Below are 25,009 nucleotides of genomic sequence, written 5' to 3' on the forward strand. Positions count from 1 at the left end.
AGGCCTTTACATGGTGGTTGTAGTCATTAAATGAGAGAATGTGAGGTGCTGAGCATGTGACATTGTGACACATAGCATGTGTTCAATCAATGTAAAATATTATTACCATCACCATCATCATAATCAGCCATCCTTACCTTCTCACCCTGAGCCGCTGTGGCCTGCACTGTCAGGCATAAATTTTCATCTCACTGGTAGTGTAGTGTATTCTTTGTTCTAGAGATGGATCCCACCCCAAGGGTTTTGAGTTATGTATGATGCTAGATAAATACTTTCGTCCCAAATCTTTGGATATTTGATCATTTCCATCATGCCAAAGCTGAATTATTAAAACCGCTTTATAGTTGTTACAAAATACATGGGTATCTCCTGCTTCTAACCCAGCCTATGGCACAACTTTCTCTGTGGGTGGTGCGGATGGCCTGTGGCATTGGGGCTTGGCACTTCTGAGGTATAACCAAGTGGACTTAATTCAAATCAGCCTTGATGGGCCTGACCTTCATTGGTGTGTGGGCCCAGAACCCCGGTGAATTCAGGCTCCTGTGGAGAAGAGCCATCGATGAGTCTGGGGGTTGACTCCTCCTCCTCCTCTTCAGCCTCCTCTGGCTGTGGGGGTGGGGTAAGGAGCTCTCTATTCCCAGAAGGCATCACTGTGGCTATTTCAATCTGAAAAAGAAACAAAATTTCATCAGGCAACCTTCTCTCTCCCCCTGTGAGGCAGGAAGACAAATTTTGAGTGTATCCATTTTGGCCACAAGAGGTCACTGCTGTTCTGAAGTTGGACACCGCAGGGCCTGCTCCCCTGGAGGGGTACATGTGGTTCTAGTTACTATTATTGTTGGTTTTAATAAATTTTGCTTCTCAAATCTTAGTAATAATTTCCAATGCCCATGGTTTTGGGTTTGTGGGTTTAGGCTTTTGCTTTTTCAAACATTCTTACATGTTTATTCATTTTTTAAAAACCCTCATTTATTGTTTTCTAAATACATAGCATTGCAAGAATGCATTATTGTGGTGGAAGATTCAAATTAATCCAGAAGCGTGCAGAATAAAATCCCAAAGTCCTTTTAACCCTGAAGTCCTGACCATTCCCTTGGAAGATAAAAACCGTTAATAAATGAAGGTGTATATTCTAGTCCTTTTAATCTTGGTTTCCTAGGTTCAGATAATCTGGTTTGCTTGTTTGTTTTTTAACAACTTACACTTCTTCCAGTTGTTTTACTGTAAAATATCCTTTCTCCTAAAAGAAAAGTATATATGGAGATATGAAAACTATATGGTTCGATTATGCTGTGCCATTTCTCATATGCTTTCAATATTATTTTGAGTAACAAGCATTACCAACAACATTTGGGTTTGTTAAAATTGACCTTTTTGAGAGCTTTTACAACAGGGCATTTATTAAAATTGAAAAAATACTCAAATATTTTCTCAGGGATTATAGTTTATATTCTACTTGGTTTTCTCTTCTTGCATATTTTAGGTAATGAGGAACTGCCCTTAAGAACACTGTTTGCATTTAGAATAAATCCTTCTCTCAAATCCCTTCCCATGCCTCAATGAGACAATTCTCCTGTATTACTTAAAAAATGTGTACCTCCCTGACAATATTGTCACCTTAGGCAGGAAATCTGTTCAAGACGGTTTGCTAGTAATATGCAGCACCCACTTTTGGGGGCACACTTTTCTTATGGCTTCCCCAGGAATCCCAGCTTCCCCTTTTATCACCCTGACTGGGCTGCTTGATCCTTCCCACCCTTCTTTATTTGCACTTATTAACCAAGCAAAATAACACACAAATTACCTTCTACCTTATTTAATGTCAAAATGACACGTGCAATATTATTTTTGTGTGTAAAATAAGTACATGATTAGGCCAGATATTCCCTGAGTATTTTAGATAGATGTTCTATTTCATCACAACATTTTTAAAGATACATTTATTATTTAGTATTATTTTTTTATAAATTTGAATACATTGCTTCACAAATGAAAAATTATCCTTTTAAAGGAACACTAAGCTCTCTGGTCAGGTCACACTTTTGAATTGTTTCTCTATGTTTCTGTAGACTCTCCTCATTTCCGCCCTTTCTGCACTGTATTGTGAGGGCTCCATCGGTTCGTGCCTATCCAAGCCCACTAGATGGTACACTCCGAGTTACATGTTTTAGCTTTGTAACTCAAGGCTGTAGCATAAGAGGTGATCAACAAGTACTTATTAAATATAATTTTAAAATTGCTTGTCCAAAATGTATCTAATTCACAGCCTTATATTTAATTTCAGAAATTCTACTGATAAGAATCATGAATGTGTTCACGCTCACTTTGATGCACTTAAAGCATGAAATCCAAGCAGAAGCAGCTCATATTGTATTCGGTGCATTAGGAAGCCATACATAAAGATATTGTAAACCTTGGCCAGAAATCTCCACTTGCGAAGATTGGGCATACTTCCTTAAACAGGGAGACATACGGTTTCCATCTGCAGGATCAGAATGAAGCAGATTTAGAAGGAATAGATCTGCAGAGACCAAAAGGAGGCTCCAGGAAGGGCGGAAATTGAGACAGATGTTTCATGGAATGGAGGCAGCCTAAAGGGAGAAACACATTCCAGACACGTCGCCTTGAATCTTCAGCTTTGTAGGGAAAATGTTTGCACATACTTTCTACAGATAATTGTTTTTCCACTGATCTGATGTGAAGCTGTAAGATCTCACTTGTCATCTGATATAATGAAGCAAAACCAGCTTTTGTGTTTATCAGAACCTGTTTTGTTCATGCTTACTTGCTAATAAAATGTGAACGTTGAACAATTTTGAAGACCAAGGAGAAAGAATGCTTTTTCAGTTCAGCGAAATCCCAAAACTGTAAACTCAAAATGCTGTTCCTGGTAAGCTTTTCGAATCGCAGATGCATTTATTCTCACTATTGAATAGAAATGATTTAGGCTTCTGTCTTTTTTTTTTTTCTTTTTCTTTTAACAATTTTCATACTGTGTTATGAAGCTGTAAGGCAATGCAAGCAAAGAAATGAAGCCAAGGAAGTATGACCACCTGGCTCTCCATGTGGCTGACTTTTATGCTTATGCTACAGAAGCCTAAATTTGGGAATAAACACAAATGGCCAGAAAACATCCCAGCCCCTTTTTCTCAAGCTACAACTGGCAACACTCAAATGCAGATATAACGAGGACTCTGATATAGATATCCATCCTTCCCAAATTCCCCTCCATTATTTTTCCTTTTACCTCCTTGTTTTACTCTGATCTGACTCCTACTGAATTGTTTTAAGCCAATACTTATTATATTTACTTGAATTTTACAAACACAATAAATACAAAGGATCACTCCTGCATATGGCCTTGGACTTGGCCACCACTGTGCTTGCATATCTTCTCAACATAGGACCATCAGGGCATATCTCTGAGTTGACTTATTTGTAATAAGTTGTCTATTTCTTTCACCTTTTTACCAGGCTTTAGAACTATAGATAGTTTATGTCATGGTAGACTGTGTTTAGGAGTGTACTCCATGCCCCTGAAAGAGTATGTCTATTCCAGAGATGACAAATGCTTGGCCCATAGAGCGACCTGTAGAGCGAAGTATCAGCAAATGTCAGATTGGAGTGATAATAGTGCCAAGAAGAATCATCAGACCTGCTTCAGCCTCTGCACCCCACGCAGCCTTGCCTCCATGTAAGCAATCCAGAACCTTTTTTTTCTTTTTTTCTTTTTTTTTCTGTGTCCAACACCATCACCATAATCTAAGTCACTACCCTGTCTTGCTGGGAATACAGTAGTCTACTTACAGGAAGTTGGCACTTCTTCCATTATACATTCACTCAATAATGAGAATAAGCTCTTAAAAAGACAAAGCTGATTATGTCAACCTCTGCTTAAAATATTCAAATGGCTTTTTTATTGTTCTTAATACACAAGAACAGTGGCCTTGCAGAAGCACAGAAACATTATTGGTTAAGAGGAAGGATTCTGATAACATGAGCATGACTTTAGCCTACCTCTGAGGCTTTGGGTGAGTTACTTTACCTCCTGGACCTCAGTTTCTCCATCTGTAAAATCCTGGTATATATAGTATATAGTACAGCTGTGTTAGGATGAAAATGTTACTACACATAGTTAAGTGCCATGGAAATTTACTATTATTATTTGCTATTTTCTTTTTTGCTATTTTTATTTTATGTTTGCTATTATTATTAAAATAAATTTGGGCAGCCCCAGTGGCTCAGTGGTTTAGCGCCACCTTCAGTCCAGGGTGTGATCCTAGAGACCTGGGATGAGTCCCTCATCAGGCTCCCTGCATGGAGCCTGCTCCTCCCTATGCCTGTGTCTGTGCCTCTCTCTCTCTCTCTGTGTCTCTCATGAATAAATAAATAAAATCTTTTATTTTTTTATTTTTTTTAAATCTTTTAAAAAAATAAAATAAATTCAAAACTCTTTGACTTACAAAGTCCTGCATGGCTTGACCCTTCTAGCGTCCTCTTCCTCCATTTCATACCAACTGGGCTCTTCTGCTGCACTGATTATCTGTAATTTCTTATGCTCCTTGTTCTATAAGACATTTGCATGTACTAGTTGCTCTACTTGGAATTCCCAACATTCCTCATTTTTTCCCCATTCTTATTTTATTTTTTAACAGCTTTATTGACAGTTCAGTAAATCCATGTAGAAAAAGAAAGTAAAAGTATGTATACACTGAGATTCTTGTTGACTCATTGATTTTCACTTAAGGATGAAGAGATCATTGTTTCTATTAGAATAGAAAAAATAATGCAGTTTTAATTGTAGATATGAATAGGGTCTAGGATAGAGTCACAGTGAGGTTTCCATTCCAAGAAATTGAAGTTACTTTAGGTTGTTCTCATGATATAAAACTGACCTTAAAAATGCACAAGAAGGGGCACCTGGCTGCCACACTGGTTGAGCATCTGCCTTTGGCTCAGATCGTGATCCCAGGGTCCTGGGATCGAGTTCCTCATCAATCTCCCTTCAGGGATCCTGCTTCTCCCTCTGCCTATGTCTCTGCCTCTCTCTGTCTCTGAATAAATAAATAAAATCTTAAAAAAAAAAAAAAAGCACAAGAAAAGAGCATTCCTCCCAAGCGTTTGGGAGCAGCTTCCTGACTCTTGACTTACTAGTGATATTAGTACAGCTAAAGAAAAAAAAAAAGTGAAGAGAGTGGCAGGCTAAAAAAAATCAAGTTCAGGAAAGAATGGTTTATTATTGTTACCAGCATTGTTTGGAGCAAAGAAATATTAAATTTGTTGAATATATACCAAAGTCACTAAAGAGATCATCTCTGATATGAAAAGAAGTTTTACTGGATCTCATCAGGGACCAGATGAAAATTAACTGGCATGGATTGAATATTCACTATGTGAGAAACTGTTACGTTCTTTCCATTGATTCATGTGTAATTATCAGAAGAAATCTGTAGAAGGTGCAATAATCGTGCACATATAATAGATTTGTAAACTGAGGACAGGAGGCGGGAGGACCAAATAAATTGCTAGAGGTCACAGAATTTCTAAGTAGTTAGGCCAAGATTTGCATCTAATTAGTGCTGCCTCAGACTGCTTGCTGTACTTAATTTTGATTCTGCACTCAGCCAAATAAATGTCTGCTGAGTAACCTGGTTTCTTAGGAACCTGCATTCTGAGAAAGAGGGGTTCTAGATTGGGGAAATGAGGCTTATCATTTTAAGGATTCATAAATGAACCTTCTTGTACACATTTTAAGCCTCACATAATTTTTGCATGGAATAACTCATCAACCAAAAATCTTATTTGATCATCACTGATTATGTTAGTCAGTTGCTAATCCTGAAGGCTAAAGATCACACCAAGGCCATGTTGCCCTATGGGAGCAGTTGACAGCCATTCAGTCTTCCCCTGAATGACAAGTACAAAAAATATCACATAGCATTGGTGTAGATGGATTATAAAATTCAAGTAGCATTTATTATATTTCTCATTTTTTTAATAAAGATTTTATTTATTTATTCATGACAGACACACACACACAGAGAAAGAGAGGCAGAGACACAGGCAGAGGGAGAAGCAGGCTCCATGCAGGGAGCCTGATGTGGGACTCCATCCCCGGACTCCAGGATCACACCCTAGGCCGAAGGCAGATGCTAAACCACTGGGCCACCCAGGGATCCCCATAATTCTCATCTTTGTGAGAAATAAAGTATTGTGTCAGAATAAACTTTAGTCTGGTTAAACATGATGGCTAAGACAATTCCGTGTATTTACCACAGTTTCATTTTCCTCCGGGGCATTCAGCTAAACTACATTTTCTACTTTCTTTGAATCTAGATTGGGTCATGTGGCGAGCTTTAGCCAATTGAATGAGAAGGGAAGTAATGCAGCACATCTGGCCCAAATTAATGAAGCACAAGGATACTTGCTCAATCTGTCAAAGGAAGATACCATTATGACCTTGAAGTCTCAAGGTGAAGATGGTGAAGTTCTAGCAAGAAAGAAGTTTGAATCCCTGAGTAGCTACTTGGAGGACAGAAAATCTATTGACTTGTATTGGACAGTCATGTCAGCAAGATATAAATTTTTGTTGTGTAAAGCCATTGGGATTTTGGAATGGTTACTGCTGCTAATGTAACTTGCCCTAAAATACATTTTTTCAATTTTTCTTATCCATTTCTTAACCATACTGAGGGAATAATTTTTAATACGTTTATGGATTGATTTACCTAGCACGTCACTGACATTAGAAAAAAAGTAAATGCATATTTTTTTGTCACTCTTTTCTTTCTGATTTCTTTTTTACAAATAACTGTCCTTTGAGCTTGCTTATTTGGTGGACTACTTACTGAAATAGTATACTACCACATTTGAATGAATTCACCGTTATTTCAATTTATTTATTTACAAAACTTAGTATTTTATTAGCTGGATTAAGTAAGAGTTAATAAATTTATATAACTATCTACAAGTCCTATATCAAAATTAGTTAACAGCTTTTTATTTACTTCAAAAATCATAATATCACAATATTTGATATTGACTTGCTAGGATGTAGTTATGAAAATGTGAATTCTTTCATGTTTTTAAAAATCTATCCTAATAAATTATGATTCATCATAAATTCATAACTCTAAATGGTAATGCTTTTTTGTATTTAATGCAATGTTTAAGTGAAAATTTTAATGCAAAAGCAAAGAGAGCTGATGATTTGAAAGTCTCATTTAATCATACCCTCTCTAGTCTGTGTCTCTTCTGGGACTACAGCATTTTGTTGTTCACATGTTTATTTTCTCATTTCCTTTCCTTTTTGTCAGAAAGTGGCAATATTCCATTTTTAGTTGCCAGAAAATAATTCTACTTCGGTTTTATCCTAGTTTATTAAGGTCTCCATTCACCATCATCCTGCTAGGCTCCAGAAACTTAATAGACTTTCAATATCCTAGTTCTCACAAAATGTATCATCTAGTTCTAATTGAATGTCTCCAAATAATATTGGTAGATAACTTTGGCAAAGGCTTTAGAAACATTATCTAATAACAAAGTCAGTTCACATTCCTTCCCCCCTTACTGCCCTTGTTCCCCAAGTAAGGATGCCAGGAGGACAATTTAGTGTAGGCTGAAATCAGTAATCTCATGAGGATAGGGGTTGGGGGAGAGTCAATCACAGTAATTGAAAACAAGAAGTTGGACTGAAAACCAAGAGATTTGGAACTTTATAAACTCTAGTTTTTTTTGTGTCCTTTTTTTTTATGATGGAGTAATTTAGAATTTTTTTTAAGTTTCAATCTTTCCTATCCTAACACAAAGCAAATTGTTCCTTCTAACACAGACTTTATTGATTCAGAAAGCATAATGAGCCATGGCTTTTAATAAGTAGAACTTCTCTGTATAAAATTGCTATTCAGTCATGTTGATGATGATGACAATGAGGATGATGATGATGATGATGTATATATTATCAGTGGGTAACAATTGTATATATTATCAGTGGGTAACAATTGACATTTTGAATAGGAAAATACATGCATTTATAGAGGATGTCCCAGGGAGGATCAGTGAATAGCCAATTGCCTTTAAAAGGATAATTAGTAAATTAATTTGTTTCTACTATCCAATTTCGGTAGTAAAGCCTTAAAAAATTTTACAAATTTAGAAACCTGACTATCTTTTAGGGTCAGAATTACTTTAAGCAAATTCAAAAGATGTACTAACCCAGAAAGCTAACTTAAATTCTTCTACTGCCACCAATATAGTCTCTGTAGCCTTTGTAGTCTCACTTGGGAAGCTAATTATGATCAAAAGATTGTTGGTGACCATAGAACAGAACAAAGGACTCTAGGCAAGTCAGTTCTATAATACCATAAGGTAAAGGAAGAGCTGTTTTCAAGGGATCAGAATCTTTAAATTTGTTGATGACCATAGGTTTTTGCTATTATTACTATGATTGAATCACCCTGCCAGTAAAAGACTGCTGAATAGTAGTTAATTGGCTTTGAAAATATTTGATTTTATGATTTTTTTTCTCTTAGTACCAAAATATATCATTTCCCTTCAACCTCCTTTATGTCTTCATATATGTTACAGATTCAATATAGTTTTAGTAGAAGGATTTTTCTCTTAAATGCCCTGGATTTGATTTCTTTCATATTTATGTCTTCAAGCAGAGTTTTGATATCATAATTCCAAAGAAAACACTTATGAGAAAATTTGATCCAGCCTTAATATCTTTTATACATATTTTCTTTATTCTTCTTGTATATGTTAAGAAATGGAGTATATTTTTACTTCTTTAAAGCCCACATTAAATGTGAGCAGAAAGACTGGCATGATGTCACTGTGATTATCCTTTAGAGCTCACCTATCTGCTTCTCATATTGGCCTCATTGACATCAAAAGCCAGTGAGTATGCAAACTGATGGGTGACAACATTACCAACCAATAATTCTTGCACTATTTCCATCTTGTCTGTGTGGATCTTTTTTTTTTTTTTTTTTTTTTTTGTGTGTGTGTGTGTGTGTGTGTGTGTATCTTAATAAATACAGGGTAAGCTTATCTATTCCTGGAAGATTCAAGACAAGGTTAGCCATAACTTGTCTTAGGAGTATTAAAAGGATGAATCTGTGGAATTGGGAAAGATTTAGTGAAAATTAGGCATATTGAAAGAGAGGCAGGACAATAACAGGTCAGTTTCAGTCTTTAGTGAGATATTAGTATGATGGGAGAAAATGTCCAGGGTAGGATTACCCAACTTGAAAATATGAAAGGTTCCAAAAAATTTTTTGAACAGTGTTACTTCTAGAAGATTTATAATTCAAGAATCTTCTTAAATGTTTTTTAAGAGTTTGTTTGTTTATTTATTTATTTATTTTAGAGAGTGGGGAGGCATAGAGGGAGAGGGGGTAACAAGGATCCAAGCAGACTCTATGCCGAGTACAGAACCTGAGATCATGATCTGAGGCAAAATTAAGAGTTGGATGCTTAGCAGACTGAGCCACCCAGGTCCCTTTAATTTCCATTTAAAAAAATATATATTTATTTATTACCTGAGAGAGTGTGAGGGTGAGTGGGGGGAGGAGCTGAGGGAGAGAATCTTAAGCAGACTCCCTACTGAGCCAACTGGGGGCTTGATCTCATGACCCATGAGATCATGACCTGAGCCAAAATCATGAATCAGCCACTTACCTGACTGAGCCACCCACGTGCCCCTATTTCTTTTAATCTTTCCCTATGTTAGATGCCACAAGACAAAATCAATAGGACTATGTTAGAAAAACAAGAGTCTGGATGAGAAAAAAAAAGAGAAGGCACACAGGTAGCACACAGTCCTAGGGCAGTATGGGGACCAAATTCAATGCAGATTATAATAATTCAGGAAGAAAAATAAACACCAACTGACTCACACTATAAGAGGAACCGAGGGAAGTCAAACACTTGATCTGACCCATCCCAAGAGATTCTGATTTCAAAAGTCGGAGGTGTGGCCTAGGCATTAGGATTTCTGAAAGCTCTACAGATGAATCAAATATGTAGTCAAAGTTGACCACACTAGAGGGGAAATGTACTCCACTGAATAGTATGTAGAAGACAGAAATGCTAATTAAGTCCCAGAATTTTGAAAGGTTAGTAAAGTCTTGATGAGAATGTGATAGAAGGATTGTTTTACACTGTGCTCCGGGGGCCAGAGGCTTTACAAACATTCACAACAGCCTCAGTTCAAGAATCTGCTGAGGTTGATTCTTCAGGGAAAAAAAAAAAAAAAAAAGATGGGGAAGAGCGGAAAGCTCTCTGGGAGTTGGATTTCTTGAATTTTGGAGCAGGAAGCCAAGGAGAAGCCACTGGCAGAGCTTTCAGGCTGGAGAACCCCACCAGCTGAAAATTCTTGCTCACAAGATCATCTGTCACCTGAGAGAATAAATAAAGCAGCATCAGGAGCCAGAAACCCAGGGCTTAGCAGAAAAATAGGCATTCAAAGACTTTGAGTTGAGCATGCAAAAAGAGGAAAAAACTTCTGATTGACCTGGTGGCTGGGCTGGCCGCCATCATATGTTTTAAAAACATTCTGGAAAACAGAACTATCTCAAATGCTACTCTGAGAAAAGAGCCATTATACTAGGGGATGTTTCCTGGCTCAGTGCTGCTCAAATGACAGGTCTATCAGAATGACGGGGAGGAGTGATGTCCCTGATCACTAGCCCTCTGGGGCTTCTGATTCGTTAGGTCTGTGGTGGGACCTGAAAATGTGCATTCCTGACCAACTCCCAGGCGATGCTGATATTGTCAGTTCAGGAACTACATTCTAAGAACAGCTACTCTAAGAACAATAAAACAGTGCAATAATTTAACTCCTGATGGAAGATTTCTCCAAGTGTTTGAGCTCAAAATTTGCAAACTAGGGACACTAAACATGAACTGACCAACATCTGGGTGAGGCTAAACCAAGATTTTTTTCCACCTCCTAATTTTTCTTAGGTACCCCATGTCTTTTCTTGGTATGGGTCTGCCCATACCATGTATTGGTTCTGGGGAATCTGCTTTTGCTCAGATTAATTATTTTGGAGACTCAGGATCAACTTGTCTTTAAAATAGAGTTAGTTTTGTGATAATACTGTATGTGCACTTAATCCCTCATTCTTTTTCATATTAAGGCCATGGGAGACTTGGTAATGAACTAATAACAAAGGATCTTCTTGAAGGAACTACACCTGTATCTAGAAGAATTCACTTATGTTGTCATTACTGGAAGAGTCCAGCTTGACCCAGGTAAGATGAAGATAAAGCAAAAGGAATTAGGAGAAGGACTATTTAGATTTAAATTTTTTGGATTTTTAAATCAAAGTCAAGCAACTCTGATTTTATACTATAATCATTTTGGATTTAAGCAAGTTCAGACTTAATTTGCAGGAGAGGTTAATCTATAGTTTCTATTTTTCCTCCAAAACTTCATAGAAGTGGAGGAAATACATACATATTTGTGTTACGTTTATGTTTCTGGTATTGTTTTATTGGAGTGTATTTACTTAGCATTTAATTTCATTTCAGAGTCTTTTCTAAGCTCTATTATTAAGGTGGCTTTGATACAATTTGAGGTAGAACATAGAAGTGAGAGTGAAATTTCAATTTCAGGTACAGGAAGGCCTTTGAGATAAATTCACTGATGCTCTTGGATCGATTTTAGAGCTTCTGGGATCAAAATCTACATTCTGCCAGAAGCCACCTAAGAGTGATTGTTGGCATGGTGGTAGGTCTCATAAAGGCAGGACCACAATTGTCCTAAAAATCGGGGTTTTTCTGTTGAAGGGGAGAGCTATATTGAATTTAGTAGTTAAGCCTAATGGCTGGAAGGCCACCATCCTTGGGGCGGGGGTGGGGGTGGGGTGGATACATCCCCTGTTGGCCTCTTTACTCACTCTTCCTGAGGAAGAATGACTAGGCTAATTGGTGGGTGGGAGAAAATACTAGGGCTGAGTGTTCACCCTCTCTTTTCGGGGGAATTTCCTGCCTGTCAAGAGCATAGATTGTTTTGTCCCTTCCTGCACTAAGATTTACTGGATCAGGCACTAATCTGAGGATGGTGGTTAACCACTGTTGCTGAAAACTGATGGCATATCTACTTCTGGAATTTTATGTTAGGATGCTCATAATTGCTTCATACCTAAGTCATACATTTCAACCCAGCCTTTATTGGTAGTAAAGGAGATATTTTGGACTTCATTTGTCTGAATCTCATTCCTGTTACTCTACTAGGTCTGAAGTTAGGTAGTGCAATAGGAGGAGCTTATATGGGGTCTCTTAAAACCTAACACTTATTGTCCAGAAAAAAATCAGTATTATATGTATCTATATGTATTATAATACAAAATAATATGCATTTTATATATGTACCTGACTCTTGGCTTCATATTATGTTCCTAACTCTTGTTTTCTCTTTACCTTACTTTCCTAATTCATATTTTTTGTGTCATAATGTAAAAGAATACATAATCAATCATATATAGTATAAGATGTGATATTGTAGATATCTACAGACTATATCTACAGTCTATAATATAGACTATATTATGTAATTTTAGAAATTCTTTTGTGAGATGTTGATGTAAACGGGTATTTTATCTCTATAGTAATATTCACTGTATATATCTTTATCTGTTGCTGTACACATTATAGCTTATTATACTTATTCATGTAAGTAGCCTTAAATACTGTGATAGATAAACACACAACTAAAATAACATGTCTGAGATTCTCAACTGAGGACATATTTGGGGACAATTTCTCAGCATATATATTTTGTAACAGAATTCATAGAAGCCTTATGTCTCACCAGGTAACTACAGATATGTGTGTGTGTGTGTATTTCACTTTCTGTATTGTGTTGAAGATGCAAATTTATAAGATGAGTAGATAAGTAGGTACTGAGGGTCAGAGAGGAACAGGTATGATTTCCCTGCCCCAATATCCTTGGCTCTCAAGAGAAGACGGGATGTCAGATGTAAAGTGAACTCATGCCCGATGCAGTCAACCTGAATTACAGCTGAAATTCCATCCCTTTCCTGAAGGTTTCCATGACCACAGTGCCCAAGCTTCAGTGGCTATTGACTGAATGAGTGATTTGATGATAAAGCTAACATTTATTAAACATTTACCATGTGCCAAGCTCTAAGTTAGGCAGTTAACAAGCATTATCTTACCTAATCATCATAAGGTAGCTTATAAGCAGGAAGCTGAAGCTCAGAAGGATTGTATGATCTTCCAAGGCTGTACAGTTGGTGTACAGACCTAGAAGTCACACACAGTAAGTCTGGATCCAAAACCCACGTCAATCAACACCATGACAAAGTGCTTCTTAAGGATGAAACAAATGTACACATGAGAAACACCCAAAGCCAGTGGTTTCTTTCATTATTCTTTGCAGTGTGTGGGTTGATTGTTTAAATGCCAGGCAAATTCAAGTTAGGTAAACAAATGTCCTCATCGATATATTCACTTCAATTAGGATCCTCACTGTGCCAGTCAGTTCTGAACCAATAAGGCCAGGCCTTCAAAAGATAATATTTAAATTATAGGTCTGCTTCTCATTAAAAAAAGAAAATGGAAATCCAGAATGTTATTTGGATTTTCACTCTAGCACAGACTAAAGTTTTTGTTAAACAGAATGGAATTTTACATTTATCTTTTTCCAAAATTGTCCCACACAGTTGATAATAAATCTTGAAGCTATTGCTTGTCATTACGATTATGTCAACAATTGGCTTCTGAAGGTTTTAAAAGGAGTGAGACATTCAGCCTGGGTTACTAAAGATGTATTCTTAAGGATTTCATAGGATGGTGTGTGGTTATCTTAAAGTGCAATGGAATTTTTCTCTGAAAGTGAGCCTGGTGCTCAAACTGATTTAAGTGATCCATATTAATTATCTAAAAGAATGCGACCATGAAGACTGGCAATGAAAGCTCTATCTTATTTTCTATTTTATCTTGAAAATGGAAAAGGAAGAAATGTGCTTGGCAAAGACTGCTCAATCCCCACATTTCTCACAAAGCAGCTTTCAGTTCAGTATTGTGTTACCTCTCGATCCCTTAAATACTTTGACAGCTAACACAGATGCTTAGATATTGTGTTCATTATAATCACTTGAAAATTCTTGCTTTTCTGATTCCTAACAATCAAATTACTTAATTTCAGAGGAAAGAAACCTCAATATTGGACACAGCTAAAAGAAGTAAAGATTAAAGAGAAGAAGGAAAATAATGGGAGTTTTTAATGCCAAAGTCTCTCTGGTTTGGCATTAAAACAATCTGGTTTAAATTTTACTCTGAAATTTACTAGCTGAATAACCTTGGGCAAAATTCTGATCCTCAGTTGTTCTTAATAATAATAATAATAATAATAATAATAATAGAATAATTTCTCATTTCAAGGGACAGTTATGAGAATTAACTTGTGTTTGTGGTCTCATAAATGAGGTATAATTCAAACACAAACAAGTCACTGACAAAGACCATCAATGTTCTTTCATTTCCTATATGACCCTATATGGTTGTATATGATGAGCCTATATGATTGTATGTTTGTTGCTACATTTTTTTCAAGTTTTCTAATAGTTTTAAAATAATATTCAAATAGTGTAACACTGTTTTGAGAGGAGCATATGGAAAGTTAATCAGACAGCCATATTAAAAGCTCATCAGCAAAATTCTTCCCTCCCTTCCTCCAGAGTGTCTTCCATGAAGAAGATTAGCTTTTATTTGTTGCCAAATTCTGAAAAGAACATTTAATTCAGGTTGAGCCTAAGTTACTTCTTCCAATAAAAAGTGTTTTATATGCAAACCATAAGTTTGAAACCTTAAAATGTATTGTATAAACTGGCCAAAGAGAGACATCATTTCAAATATAAGGATAAAATTATTCCATGCCTTCATCATCAGAGGAAATAAATAGTAGAAATATTACTAATTTAATTACTTTTTGTTTAGAAACTACAGAGATGGTTTTTGAAATAAGCTACCTGTTAGCATTACCAATCTATTACATTTAGGTAACCTAATTAAAAATATCTTTACGTATCATTTCCAAAGTGAACATTATTTCTATAAGTCACCCAAAATTAATTTGATTCTACTTAAGCAATTTCTAGTGTTAGAGGCATCAACATTTATTCTAAAATTATTTGCATGGCACCATATTACCATGATGACAACTGAAAAGAAACCAAAGTTCAACAGTTACTGAATACAACTGCCTTCACTGAGTTTTTGTCCATTTCTACAACTCCACTAAATTTAATTTTCATTCCTTTAATGAATCCGGTTCTTCATCTCTGAAAGCTATTTTTTAAGTTTAATTAATTTGTTTCCATGGCAGTTTTCTTTATAAGGATGATTTTAAACAATTTAGCTACTTATTCTCTTTATGAAAGAGAAAAAAACAGGCTAATTTTAAGATCAATGGAGAGTAATAGCAAGGAAAGCATGTCTCTTCAAAAAATTTCCTGTTGGTCAATTATTATTGATATCCCTTTTCAGTTGTTATTGCTGTTTATTTATGAATGTATACCCCACCTCATTCCAGAAATTTATAAGGCATTTTTAAAAGCATTTGTGGTAATGCTTCAGTCTATACAAGGACATTAGGATGATAGGGAAGTAATATAAAATGAGGAGAGGCTCCTGGGTGGCTCAGTTAAGCATCCAACTCTTGGTTCAGCTCAGGTCATGGTCTCATGGGTCCTGAGATAAAACCCTGCCTGGGGTTTCTTGGTCAGCAAGGAGACTGCTTGAAGATTCTCTCCCTCCCCCCTTTTCTCTACTCACACTTACTCTCTCTACATAATAAATACAACTTGAAAGAAAAAAGACAGAAAGAAAAAGAAAAGAAAGAAAGAAAGAAAGAAAGAAAGAAAGAAAGAAAGAAAGAAAAAGAAAGAGAAAAAGAAAAGAAAGAAAGAAGAAGGAAAGAAAAGAAAGAAAGAAGAAAGAATAAGACAAAAATTCTGGCTCCAGATTTCTGAGCAAAATGACTAGCACAATTAGTTCCAAGATGTAGGGCCCAGAAAATAAGCAACTTTCTTAAAACTTGCAACCCATTTGGACAATTCCTAATCCATATCCTCTTGAAGAGCATTGTATGGGATCATTGCAAATGCCCTTCACACTGTCCTACATTAAATACAAACAAGTGTTCCACAGGGTTCTGAAGTAAAACTATTCATGTTGTCTATTGAAGATGCAGGGACACTGCAGATTCAAGTAAGTAAAATTAACTACATATAAGTAAGATAGTGTAGGACAGGATAAGTCTGACTGGGTGGAGCAAAGGAGAATTTCCTGCAGGAATGGTAGGTTCATATCCTCCATAAATATTAATATGGTCACTTTTCTGGGGAAAAGAAATAACTCATGGGCAGGAGGTGTTTCTCTTAGATTTCAGAGAAATGAAAAATCAATAACCCCAAAACTACTATGAAACTGAAAACACCAAATACCTACCTTATTCAAGACACAGTCTCAATTTAAGTCACTCAAAGGATACCAAATTTTGAACTTATGAAATCTTCAAGGAAAATAGCGAAATATTTCCCTGCATTCCAAACCACCCAATAAGTATGATTTTTATAAATCTATATACAGATTAGATAGATAGCCCATGACATACATATACTATGTTGGAGAATGACTATCTACATTTATTCTTTGAAGTAGTTAGTCTTAAGCCATTCTGTATTACAGTAATTAGGTAAGTCTATCTATAAAGGTTACTTCCAGTTTACATTATTCACCCATAGAACAATGCTTTCTTTCTCCTTTAGTAGTGTGGGAGCACCAGGGTTCAGTTCAACTAAAACAGATGCCAAGTTAAAAGAACAATTTGGAACCTGGTAGAGAATGGAGGGGAGATAATAGAATTTTTTATTCATCTGCTGGAAATTATTTTCTGATATGAGAAGATAGTTTCACTATAATTATATGTCATTAGTAACTATAATCTTAGTCACTTACTTTCTCTTTACCTCAATATTCTCATCTATTCAATGAAAATGACAATAGCATTTCCTAGTTTTGTTGTCAGAAATGAAATAATGCACATGAAAGCCTAGAATAATATTTGGCATATAATACATGCTCAACTAATATTCATCAGAAAGCAAAAAGTTCCTATTTTGGTCTTATGGGTTATATCCATTCCTTCTTATATCATTAAAGTAAAATAAAAGCTAAGCAAAAAAACTCAGAAATTTTATGTTATACCAGCAAATTTATCCATTATTCACTGGGTAACATAGAGTATCATGATGGAATTGCTGGGCCTAAGATCTGCTCTTAACATCAAATCTAGCAGAGCTTGGATATTCTAAATCACCAGAAATCATTGTTTAAGTCAGCAATCTGGAGTACTATTATTACATAAGATTTTCAAACCCAGAAATTCTTTCATGACCCTTTCCAATCACTAGGGAGGTAATGAATATCCTATCAGCAGTAGAAATCAACAAAGCTCTGTTGCGATTCTAACTCCAGGGCTGGGGGGGCGGGTAGTAATTTGGCTCATTGTTAAATAAATCACTGGATTCATAAATGCAAGCCTTGCAGCAGTGTAATTCAAATTTGGTTTTCAGGAAAAAAACATAATTATGGCATATTGTATTAGTTTGCTCTGGCTGCCTGACAAATTGCCATACATTTAGCAGCTTTAAACTATATTCATTTTTTTAACAGTTTCTGTGGGTCAGAAGTCCAGAGATGGCCTGATTAGGTTCTCTACTCAGGCTCTCACAAGGCCAAAATCAAGGTAATGGCCAGGGCTGTGAGCTCATGTGGTGCTCTGTGTTCCTTGGATCTATAGTATGTGGTTTTCATGTGCTCACTGGCTGTTGCTTCTCTCAAAATTTAGAGACTTCCTGCACTCCTTGCTATGCGGACCCATCCATCTTCAAAGCCAGCAACAGATAATTTCCCTCGCCTTGAATTTCTCTCATGCTGCAAAACTTGACCCTGACCTCAAGACACCATTTTAAAGGGGGCATGAGTATACAATGGAATATTCCTCAGCCATCAGAAAGGATGAATACTTACCATTTACATCAACATGGATGGAACTGGAGGGTATTACGCTGAGCGAAATAAGTCAATCAGAGAAAGACAATTATCATATGGTTTGACTTATATGTGGAATATAAGAAACAATGCAGAGGATCATAGAGAAAGGGAGGGAAAACTGAATGGGAAGTCATCAGAGAGGGAGACAAACCATGAGAGACCCACTATAGTAAACAAATTAAGGGTTGCTGGAAGAGAAGTGGGTCAGGGAATGGGGTAACTGGGTGATGGGCATGAAGGAAGGCACAGGATGTGATAAACACTGGGTGTTATATGCAGCTGGGGGGGTTATGGAACACTCCATCTGAAATTAATGATATACTATATGTTGGCTAACTGAATTCAAATTTAAAAAGAATTTAAAACAGAAAGGGAGCATAAATATAGGTCAAGCCAAGCAAGAGAACTTCCCTTTTTAAATTTCAGTTGTGCCATATAAAATAACCTAATTATAGGAGTGATATCCCAATATATCCATGTTGTTAAGGATTATAGAGGGTGTGGACATACTAGGGGATGGGACATTTCAGGTACATCTTAAAATTCTGCCTACCTCATATGTCAGAGGCCTTAAGGATTAATTATTTAGTCTAGAGGGTCTACTATATTGGCCTACAATGCCAAGCCTTAAAATTTAGAAGAAAGAGACTGTCATATATTTTAGAAGCATTGTTCAATTTTTCTATAAATTTGTAATTTTAAACTATTAAAGCTGTCTTTTCTATAGATGATAAACTCTAGGCTAAGATAGGCAGAACCAGACTCTTGGCTTTGAGAACAAAAAATAAAGGAGCCTAGTTTCAGTACTCTCCATGTGCTTTGTTTACCATGAATTTTTTCATCAACCACACCGGTATGTTACCAGTGTTCATGCAAAAAGTATCACTTAGGATCGAGAATGTATTAAACACTTGCTCTTAATTTCTAAAGGTGAGATAAATAAGGTTATCAGGAGTTATCAGAATCTGAATTTCCAGGACTAAATTCAAGAAATTCATATCATAAGTAATTGCATTCTAGAGTCCATTCACATGGCTGGATTCATTGGCTTTATTTTACATTTTTCCATAAGGAATTGTTTATTAGTTCTTTGTTTATAAAGGAATTCACATTAATGATTTGTTAAGATCTGAGATGATGTTCTGAATTTTGTTCCTCATGTTATTTTATTTATTATATCATATTGTTTTTATCTCTTTTTTTTATAGGTGGTGGGTGAGTAGGTTGGCTAATTGAATTTTGCTACTGTGCCAATTTGGTTAAAAATATGCATAGTTTTTAAATGTATTATGTTTTCATTATAGCATGGGTATATGTATATATGTGTATCATGTATCTATACACTGGTTTTCTGATGTTGACTTCATCACAAAAGATTATGAAACCCGGGATAACTTACGTATTTCCATTAGCAACAAGAGATTATTTAGTAGCTCCCTGGAGCTCTCAGTTGTTAAGAATACTGGGTTTGGCTAGGCCAGTGTGAAAATTAAGGAAGCCTGAATGAGGTAAGTGGGTACAATGCCACGTATTTGGTACCTTGCAAGAAGTTTGCTATCAGAATAAGCAAATACTGAGGAAATACTAAATATAATACTAAATTATATTTCTCTCTATACACTTACTAGCTTAAATTTCTTGATGGCAGAAAGAACTTCACAATCTCATGAGAATATCTGTTCATCAAAAAGGAAAACTGTGTGGAGGTTCCTCAAAGAGTTAAAAATAGAGCTACCGTATGACTCAGCAGTTGCACTACTGGGGATTTACCCCAAAGATACTGATGCAGTGAAATGCCAGGACACCTGCACCCCAATGTTCATAGCAGCAGTGTCCACAATAGCCAAACTGTGGAAGGAGCTTTGGTATCCATCAAAAGATGAATGGATAAAGATGTGGTCTATATGTACAACAGAATATTACTCAGCCATTAGAAACCACGAATACCTATCATTTGCTTCGACAGGGATGGAACTGGAGGGTATTATGCTGAGTGAAGTAAGTCAATCGGAGAAGGACAATCAAGGGGTTTCATTCATACGGGGTATATATAAAAAATAGTGAAAGGGATTATAGGAGAAAGGAGAGAAGATGAGTGGGAAAGATCAGAGAGGGTGACAAAACATGACTCCTAACTCTGGGAAACAAACAAGGGTTAGTGGAAGGGGAGGTGGGCAGGGGGATGGGGTGACTGGGTGATGGGCACTGAGGGGGGCACTTGATGGGATGAGCACTGGGTGTTATACTATATGTTGGCAAATCAAACTCCAATTAAAAAAGGGCTTCTGACAGCAAGCAACAGCTTTAAAGAAGTCTTCAGATAAAGCTGGTCGCTTTCACAATTTATCTGGGGCAGCCTTGAGCACTTCCTAGCATCCACTCCCAGGCCTACCCAAAACAGAAGATTCACTTACTGTACTTGCCAAGCCTCTTGATCCTATGAAATATCTTTTGAAGAAATGACAAGTAAATTTAAACTACAATATTTAGTTCTGTAGATAACTGCAGATACATACTTGGTCTTTTTTAAAAAAATATTTATTCAATGGGAAAAGGAGCAGGGCAGATGAGTTCAGCCCTGAAAAAGTTTCTCCTTATATTCTCCGCTGATGCATTAGGTTGAAGGTATGGAGGTCACGTACAGCAAGTCTGGTATTAATGAGCATACACTCAACAGAACATGCCATTAACGTAACAGAAGATGTACAGCATAATGAATCAAACAGTGAAAAAAGACCTGAAAAATAGAATCACAACATGGCAGAAAAAAAAAATGGTCTTCTGATAAACCTAAGACTTTACTAACAAGACAGAATGAGAAAAAGGGAGACAAAGAAGGAGTGGAGGCCAGGCAGGGGAGAGTGAAGACAAAATAGAGGAAGATGGAAAGGAAAATGGAGTCTGGGAGAAGATGTGAAAACTATCGTATTGTGAAAATTTGATTCTTGAATTTCATCAAGCAACATAAGCAACAAGAAGGTTTATCCTCTTAATATAGAACTAAGTTCCATTTGAATATATGCTTTTGTCTAAATATTTTATTTCCCTAGTTATCAAAAGTAATATTCTAGGAAGATTTACACTTGAATGACTGCCCAAAATATGTTATGATCCTGTAAAGGTGATGTAATTTCCCTTTTGGTTGATTTCTACTTAATTAGTTTTTGTCAATGTTGTACATTAATTACACTCTAACATTTCAAGGTCTGTTTGTTTTCTGATTCAGAAAAAATTAGTCTGTATCCTTTAGTTATGTAAAAAGTCTAACATTTAATTAGAAATATGTCATATCAGATTTATGTAATGGGCTGTAACCTTGCCAATGCCTACATTACTGCTGAGAGATAATCAGTCATTTCAGAAAGCACATTCACTCTTGGAATGCAGTGGAGTTCCAAATCATCATCCTTTCTTTGCATTCTTTTTATTTTCTCTTAATTTATTTTAATCTCACATCTTTTTCCTTTGCTCCAAACTTCCCCAACTTTCTCATCATTGCATGTATATTATCTCCACTCTTCCTTATTGACTGCATTTTCTTCTAATTTTCTCTTCTAACTTGCTAGAAACTCTTTTGTTGTTGTTGTTTTAATTTTACAAGAAGATGTAAAGGAAATGAAGTGAACTTTGAGAAAGCAAAAGAGTGTCCCAATGTTAACTTTCAACAACAGATTGAACAGATTCTGGAGAAAAGATTCATATGAAATTATTAAGCTAGAACATCTCTATTTACAAATAAAAATCTATTTGAAAGGAACAAACTCAGTAATTCCCCATATGCATGCTTTTAAGTCTCAAGAGTGGGACCAATCAGTTACCTCAGCTTGACCAATAGGTATGTTTTCATAGTTGTACAAATTATCCAGGTCTTCCAAAGTGGCATCATACGTTTCTGAGTCATAGTTGATGGGTTCCAGAGTTGGAGCAGTCACAGCAGCATCAAAGATGACAAGTCCCAGAATGAGCCTTGCTAGCATTTTCATTTTTCAAGCTTTCCTAATCAAAAAATACTAAAATGTATAAATATTTAATTGATAATAACTCATGAAGACTTTTCACTAAACAGGAATGATAAATCAATATGAGTGCTTAGAGCTCAAGCTTACACAGATCATTTATAAGCATAACACATGAAATTGTGTAGATTCTGAAGATTATTGATACCGATGCTCAAATTAATTCAGAAACTTATCTACGTTTTTATAGTAGATACTGTAATTACAGTGAAATTAAGTTTATTTCATAGAGAAACACAGAGAAAATGGGATGTGGAAATATTGTGATACACTTATTGACAAAAACTTTGCATTCATTAGAGCTTTACCTTTTACTAAACATTAAGTTTCTTTCATCAACTCTGGGATGTAGGAAGGAGAAGGAGAAGGAAGACTGGAACTGTCACTCCATTTTACAGATGAGGAAACCAAAACAGGTTTGGCTAGTGATCTAACTGGACTCAACTGTTTTTTTGTACATTCAAGCCAATGGCTTTTTACAGACAAAATAATGAAAGTTTTTTTTTTCCTATTACTTCCTTGTTGTCTCTGGGTATCATTAACGTATATATAATTTAATGTATGTATAAATCAATATTTCATGCAATATTTTTCAAAACTTATTCTTAGCTAAATGGAGCAGAAAAGACAATTATTTTTCCTTTAGTGCTCAGTGTTTTATTTCAATTCTTAATAGCCATCTGAGCTTTGAACTCAGAATCAATAGGAATCCATGTCTAAAAGACACTATTTGGTAAGATTTCCTTACAGGAGGATTTCTACACACTTGGATTAAAAAGTCTTTTGATTTCTAATTCTTATTTTCCATGATTATAATCCTGGCTTTGGGAGAGATTCAATCAAAATCTTATAATTTTATTTATAGTATATATAATATGTTATACATATACATGTATATATGTATAATAATATTTGTAATTTTAATTATTTTAGTTCTCCATGTACTCCTTTGAATACAGTTTCGTTTAGAAAAAGAAGTCTCTCATGTTTAATTTTAAACATCTAAGTTGGGCCCATCAAAAATGTTACCTGGTGATCATTTATTGAGGAAGCAAAGCATTTGTAAAAGTTTTTAACAAGCATGTCTAATTTTAAAGGTTTTGTATTTTGGAAACACTTCTTAGGCTTACTTCAAGAACAGTAACTACGGTCTTGGTACCTATGCACACATGTAAAAGGGAATTCATGATAAATATTACTTTTAAACTTGAATGCACCGGCAGACAAACTGACCTTCAGTTACTTGAAAGAAAGTCTTTATGAAGCAGGTTTAGGCAGAAGGATATGAAATCCCTCTGAGAATAAGACACAGTACAAGGAGCTCCTTTTTCTTCCCTCCTATGCTTTCTTTAAATCATTTTTTTCATTCACACTGGGTAAACTAGGCTTCTATTTTACCTGCCTTTGCAGGGCTCTCTGCAGGACTGCAGATTTGGAACTGCTGTGACCAGTCAACAACAAAAAGTCCTACTTAATCAAACATGTGATTTACAAATCTTCTAGGAACCATTCTTCCATTTTCAAGTGGGAGGCATTCACAGTGGCCACCACTAACCTAGAAAAAATATTTTCCTTCTCCATTTCTGGCAACTTTCATTGTTCAAAGTAATTATGCACTTGCTGATTATTTTTCTCACTTCATGCTCTGTATCTGATTATAAGTGTCTACATTCTTAGAGTTTATTTGCATTGTGATCATCCCTTAGAGCTATCAGCAGTAAGAAAGTCTGTGCAAACTCTAAAACTATGAAGAACCCCTATGTATGTGTAGTTTAAAAAGGATTTTTCTTCTTCAAGTAACTATCCTAACATTTAATAAGTGTGTTTGTTGAAACTTTGAATTTGGTGTGCACTTCACTCCATGTCATATTTTGAAAATTATGCTTATATAAAACTTTAAAACATATATCTTAATAAAACAGGTCAAATGCATAATTCCCATGTGATCATTAGTATATTTTTAAAACACCTGAACTCTCCCCTTTTTCTTCTTTTGCATAATATTTCAATCAATACTAATCAATAGTGCCGGTCTATACTGTCAAGAAACATGGTCTATGTCAGGGCACTCGATTTAAGGAATATATTGGAAACTACTATAATTTTATTGGCATCTATCCTGACTATTAAGATCAACTGTTTTACTGTATGTTATTAATTCCTGAGCTAATTCAAATTTTTGGATTTTCCAAGAATAATAAAAATATCAAATAGCGAAGTTAAGCCTAGTCCATTGAATCAAATTCACCATGAGATATTAAAGCAAGTTGAATTATTTTTTAAAAGGTTACTATAGTAGAAAAAAGAAAGTCTCTAAACCCAAGAAGAAAGCAAGTGTAAAAACTTACCTTTGGCTCCCACTTGGTGAAATGGCATGAAGTGACTGAAGACGCAGAGCCAGTAGTATTTGCCCCTGACCAATGGTTGTGAATTCTGGTCTGTGGGAGGTGGAATTTATAACACTCAATTTTCTGTTTGGAAAAGCTAACCTTGAGAAATGCTTCTCAGTCTTTAAAACCCCCAAATTACTTTATAGTCACTCAAAATAAGCAATAGAATCCAAATGACATAGTGTATAGAGCTCTTGAAATTATATTAAAGGAGTTATAATTGCCAATGTGCCACCTTCAATATTTTAAATGGAAAAAGTTGGTTTTAATATATTTCATCTATAAAAACTTCACCAATTAAGGAAAAGTTAATGTATACAGTGATACTATAGATGAATATGTTAGAATTATTCTAATAAGAAATAGTTTTCCTTGCATGTCTTGAATTATTTTCTTCACTTTTCATTAATGTTAGAAGAAATTCAGTAATGTTGCAAAAGCCTTACCTGTTTTAATGTTGGATAAGTAACAAGAAAAAAAATCCAAATTATTTTGATTGCTTAGAATGCT

At 35.6% G+C, this 25,009-nt stretch overlaps 1 protein-coding gene across 2 annotated transcripts in view; it reads right to left on the minus strand.

Moving 5' to 3' along the window:
- EPYC (epiphycan) overlaps window positions 1-24,555 on the minus strand; it is a 38,010-nt gene extending 13,455 nt beyond the window's left edge. Inside the window, exons 1-3 of one of the 2 annotated variants that reach the window (XM_025439218.3) lie at window positions 24,458-24,555; window positions 21,912-22,089; window positions 498-666 (exon numbers count right to left, since the gene is read on the minus strand). In XM_025439218.3, the coding sequence (XP_025295003.1) occupies window positions 498-666; window positions 21,912-22,076 (334 nt within the window). In that variant the 5' untranslated portion in view covers window positions 22,077-22,089; window positions 24,458-24,555. Of the gene's footprint in view, window positions 1-497; window positions 667-21,911; window positions 22,104-24,457 lie in introns of both variants that reach the window. The other variant, XM_025439221.3, reaches the window with a different exon arrangement.
- Between the last annotated feature and the right edge of the window lie 454 nt (window positions 24,556-25,009).

This window comes from Canis lupus, chromosome 15 (assembly GCF_003254725.2).
Source record: "Canis lupus dingo isolate Sandy chromosome 15, ASM325472v2, whole genome shotgun sequence".
NCBI classification, from domain to species: Eukaryota; Metazoa; Chordata; class Mammalia; order Carnivora; family Canidae; genus Canis; species Canis lupus.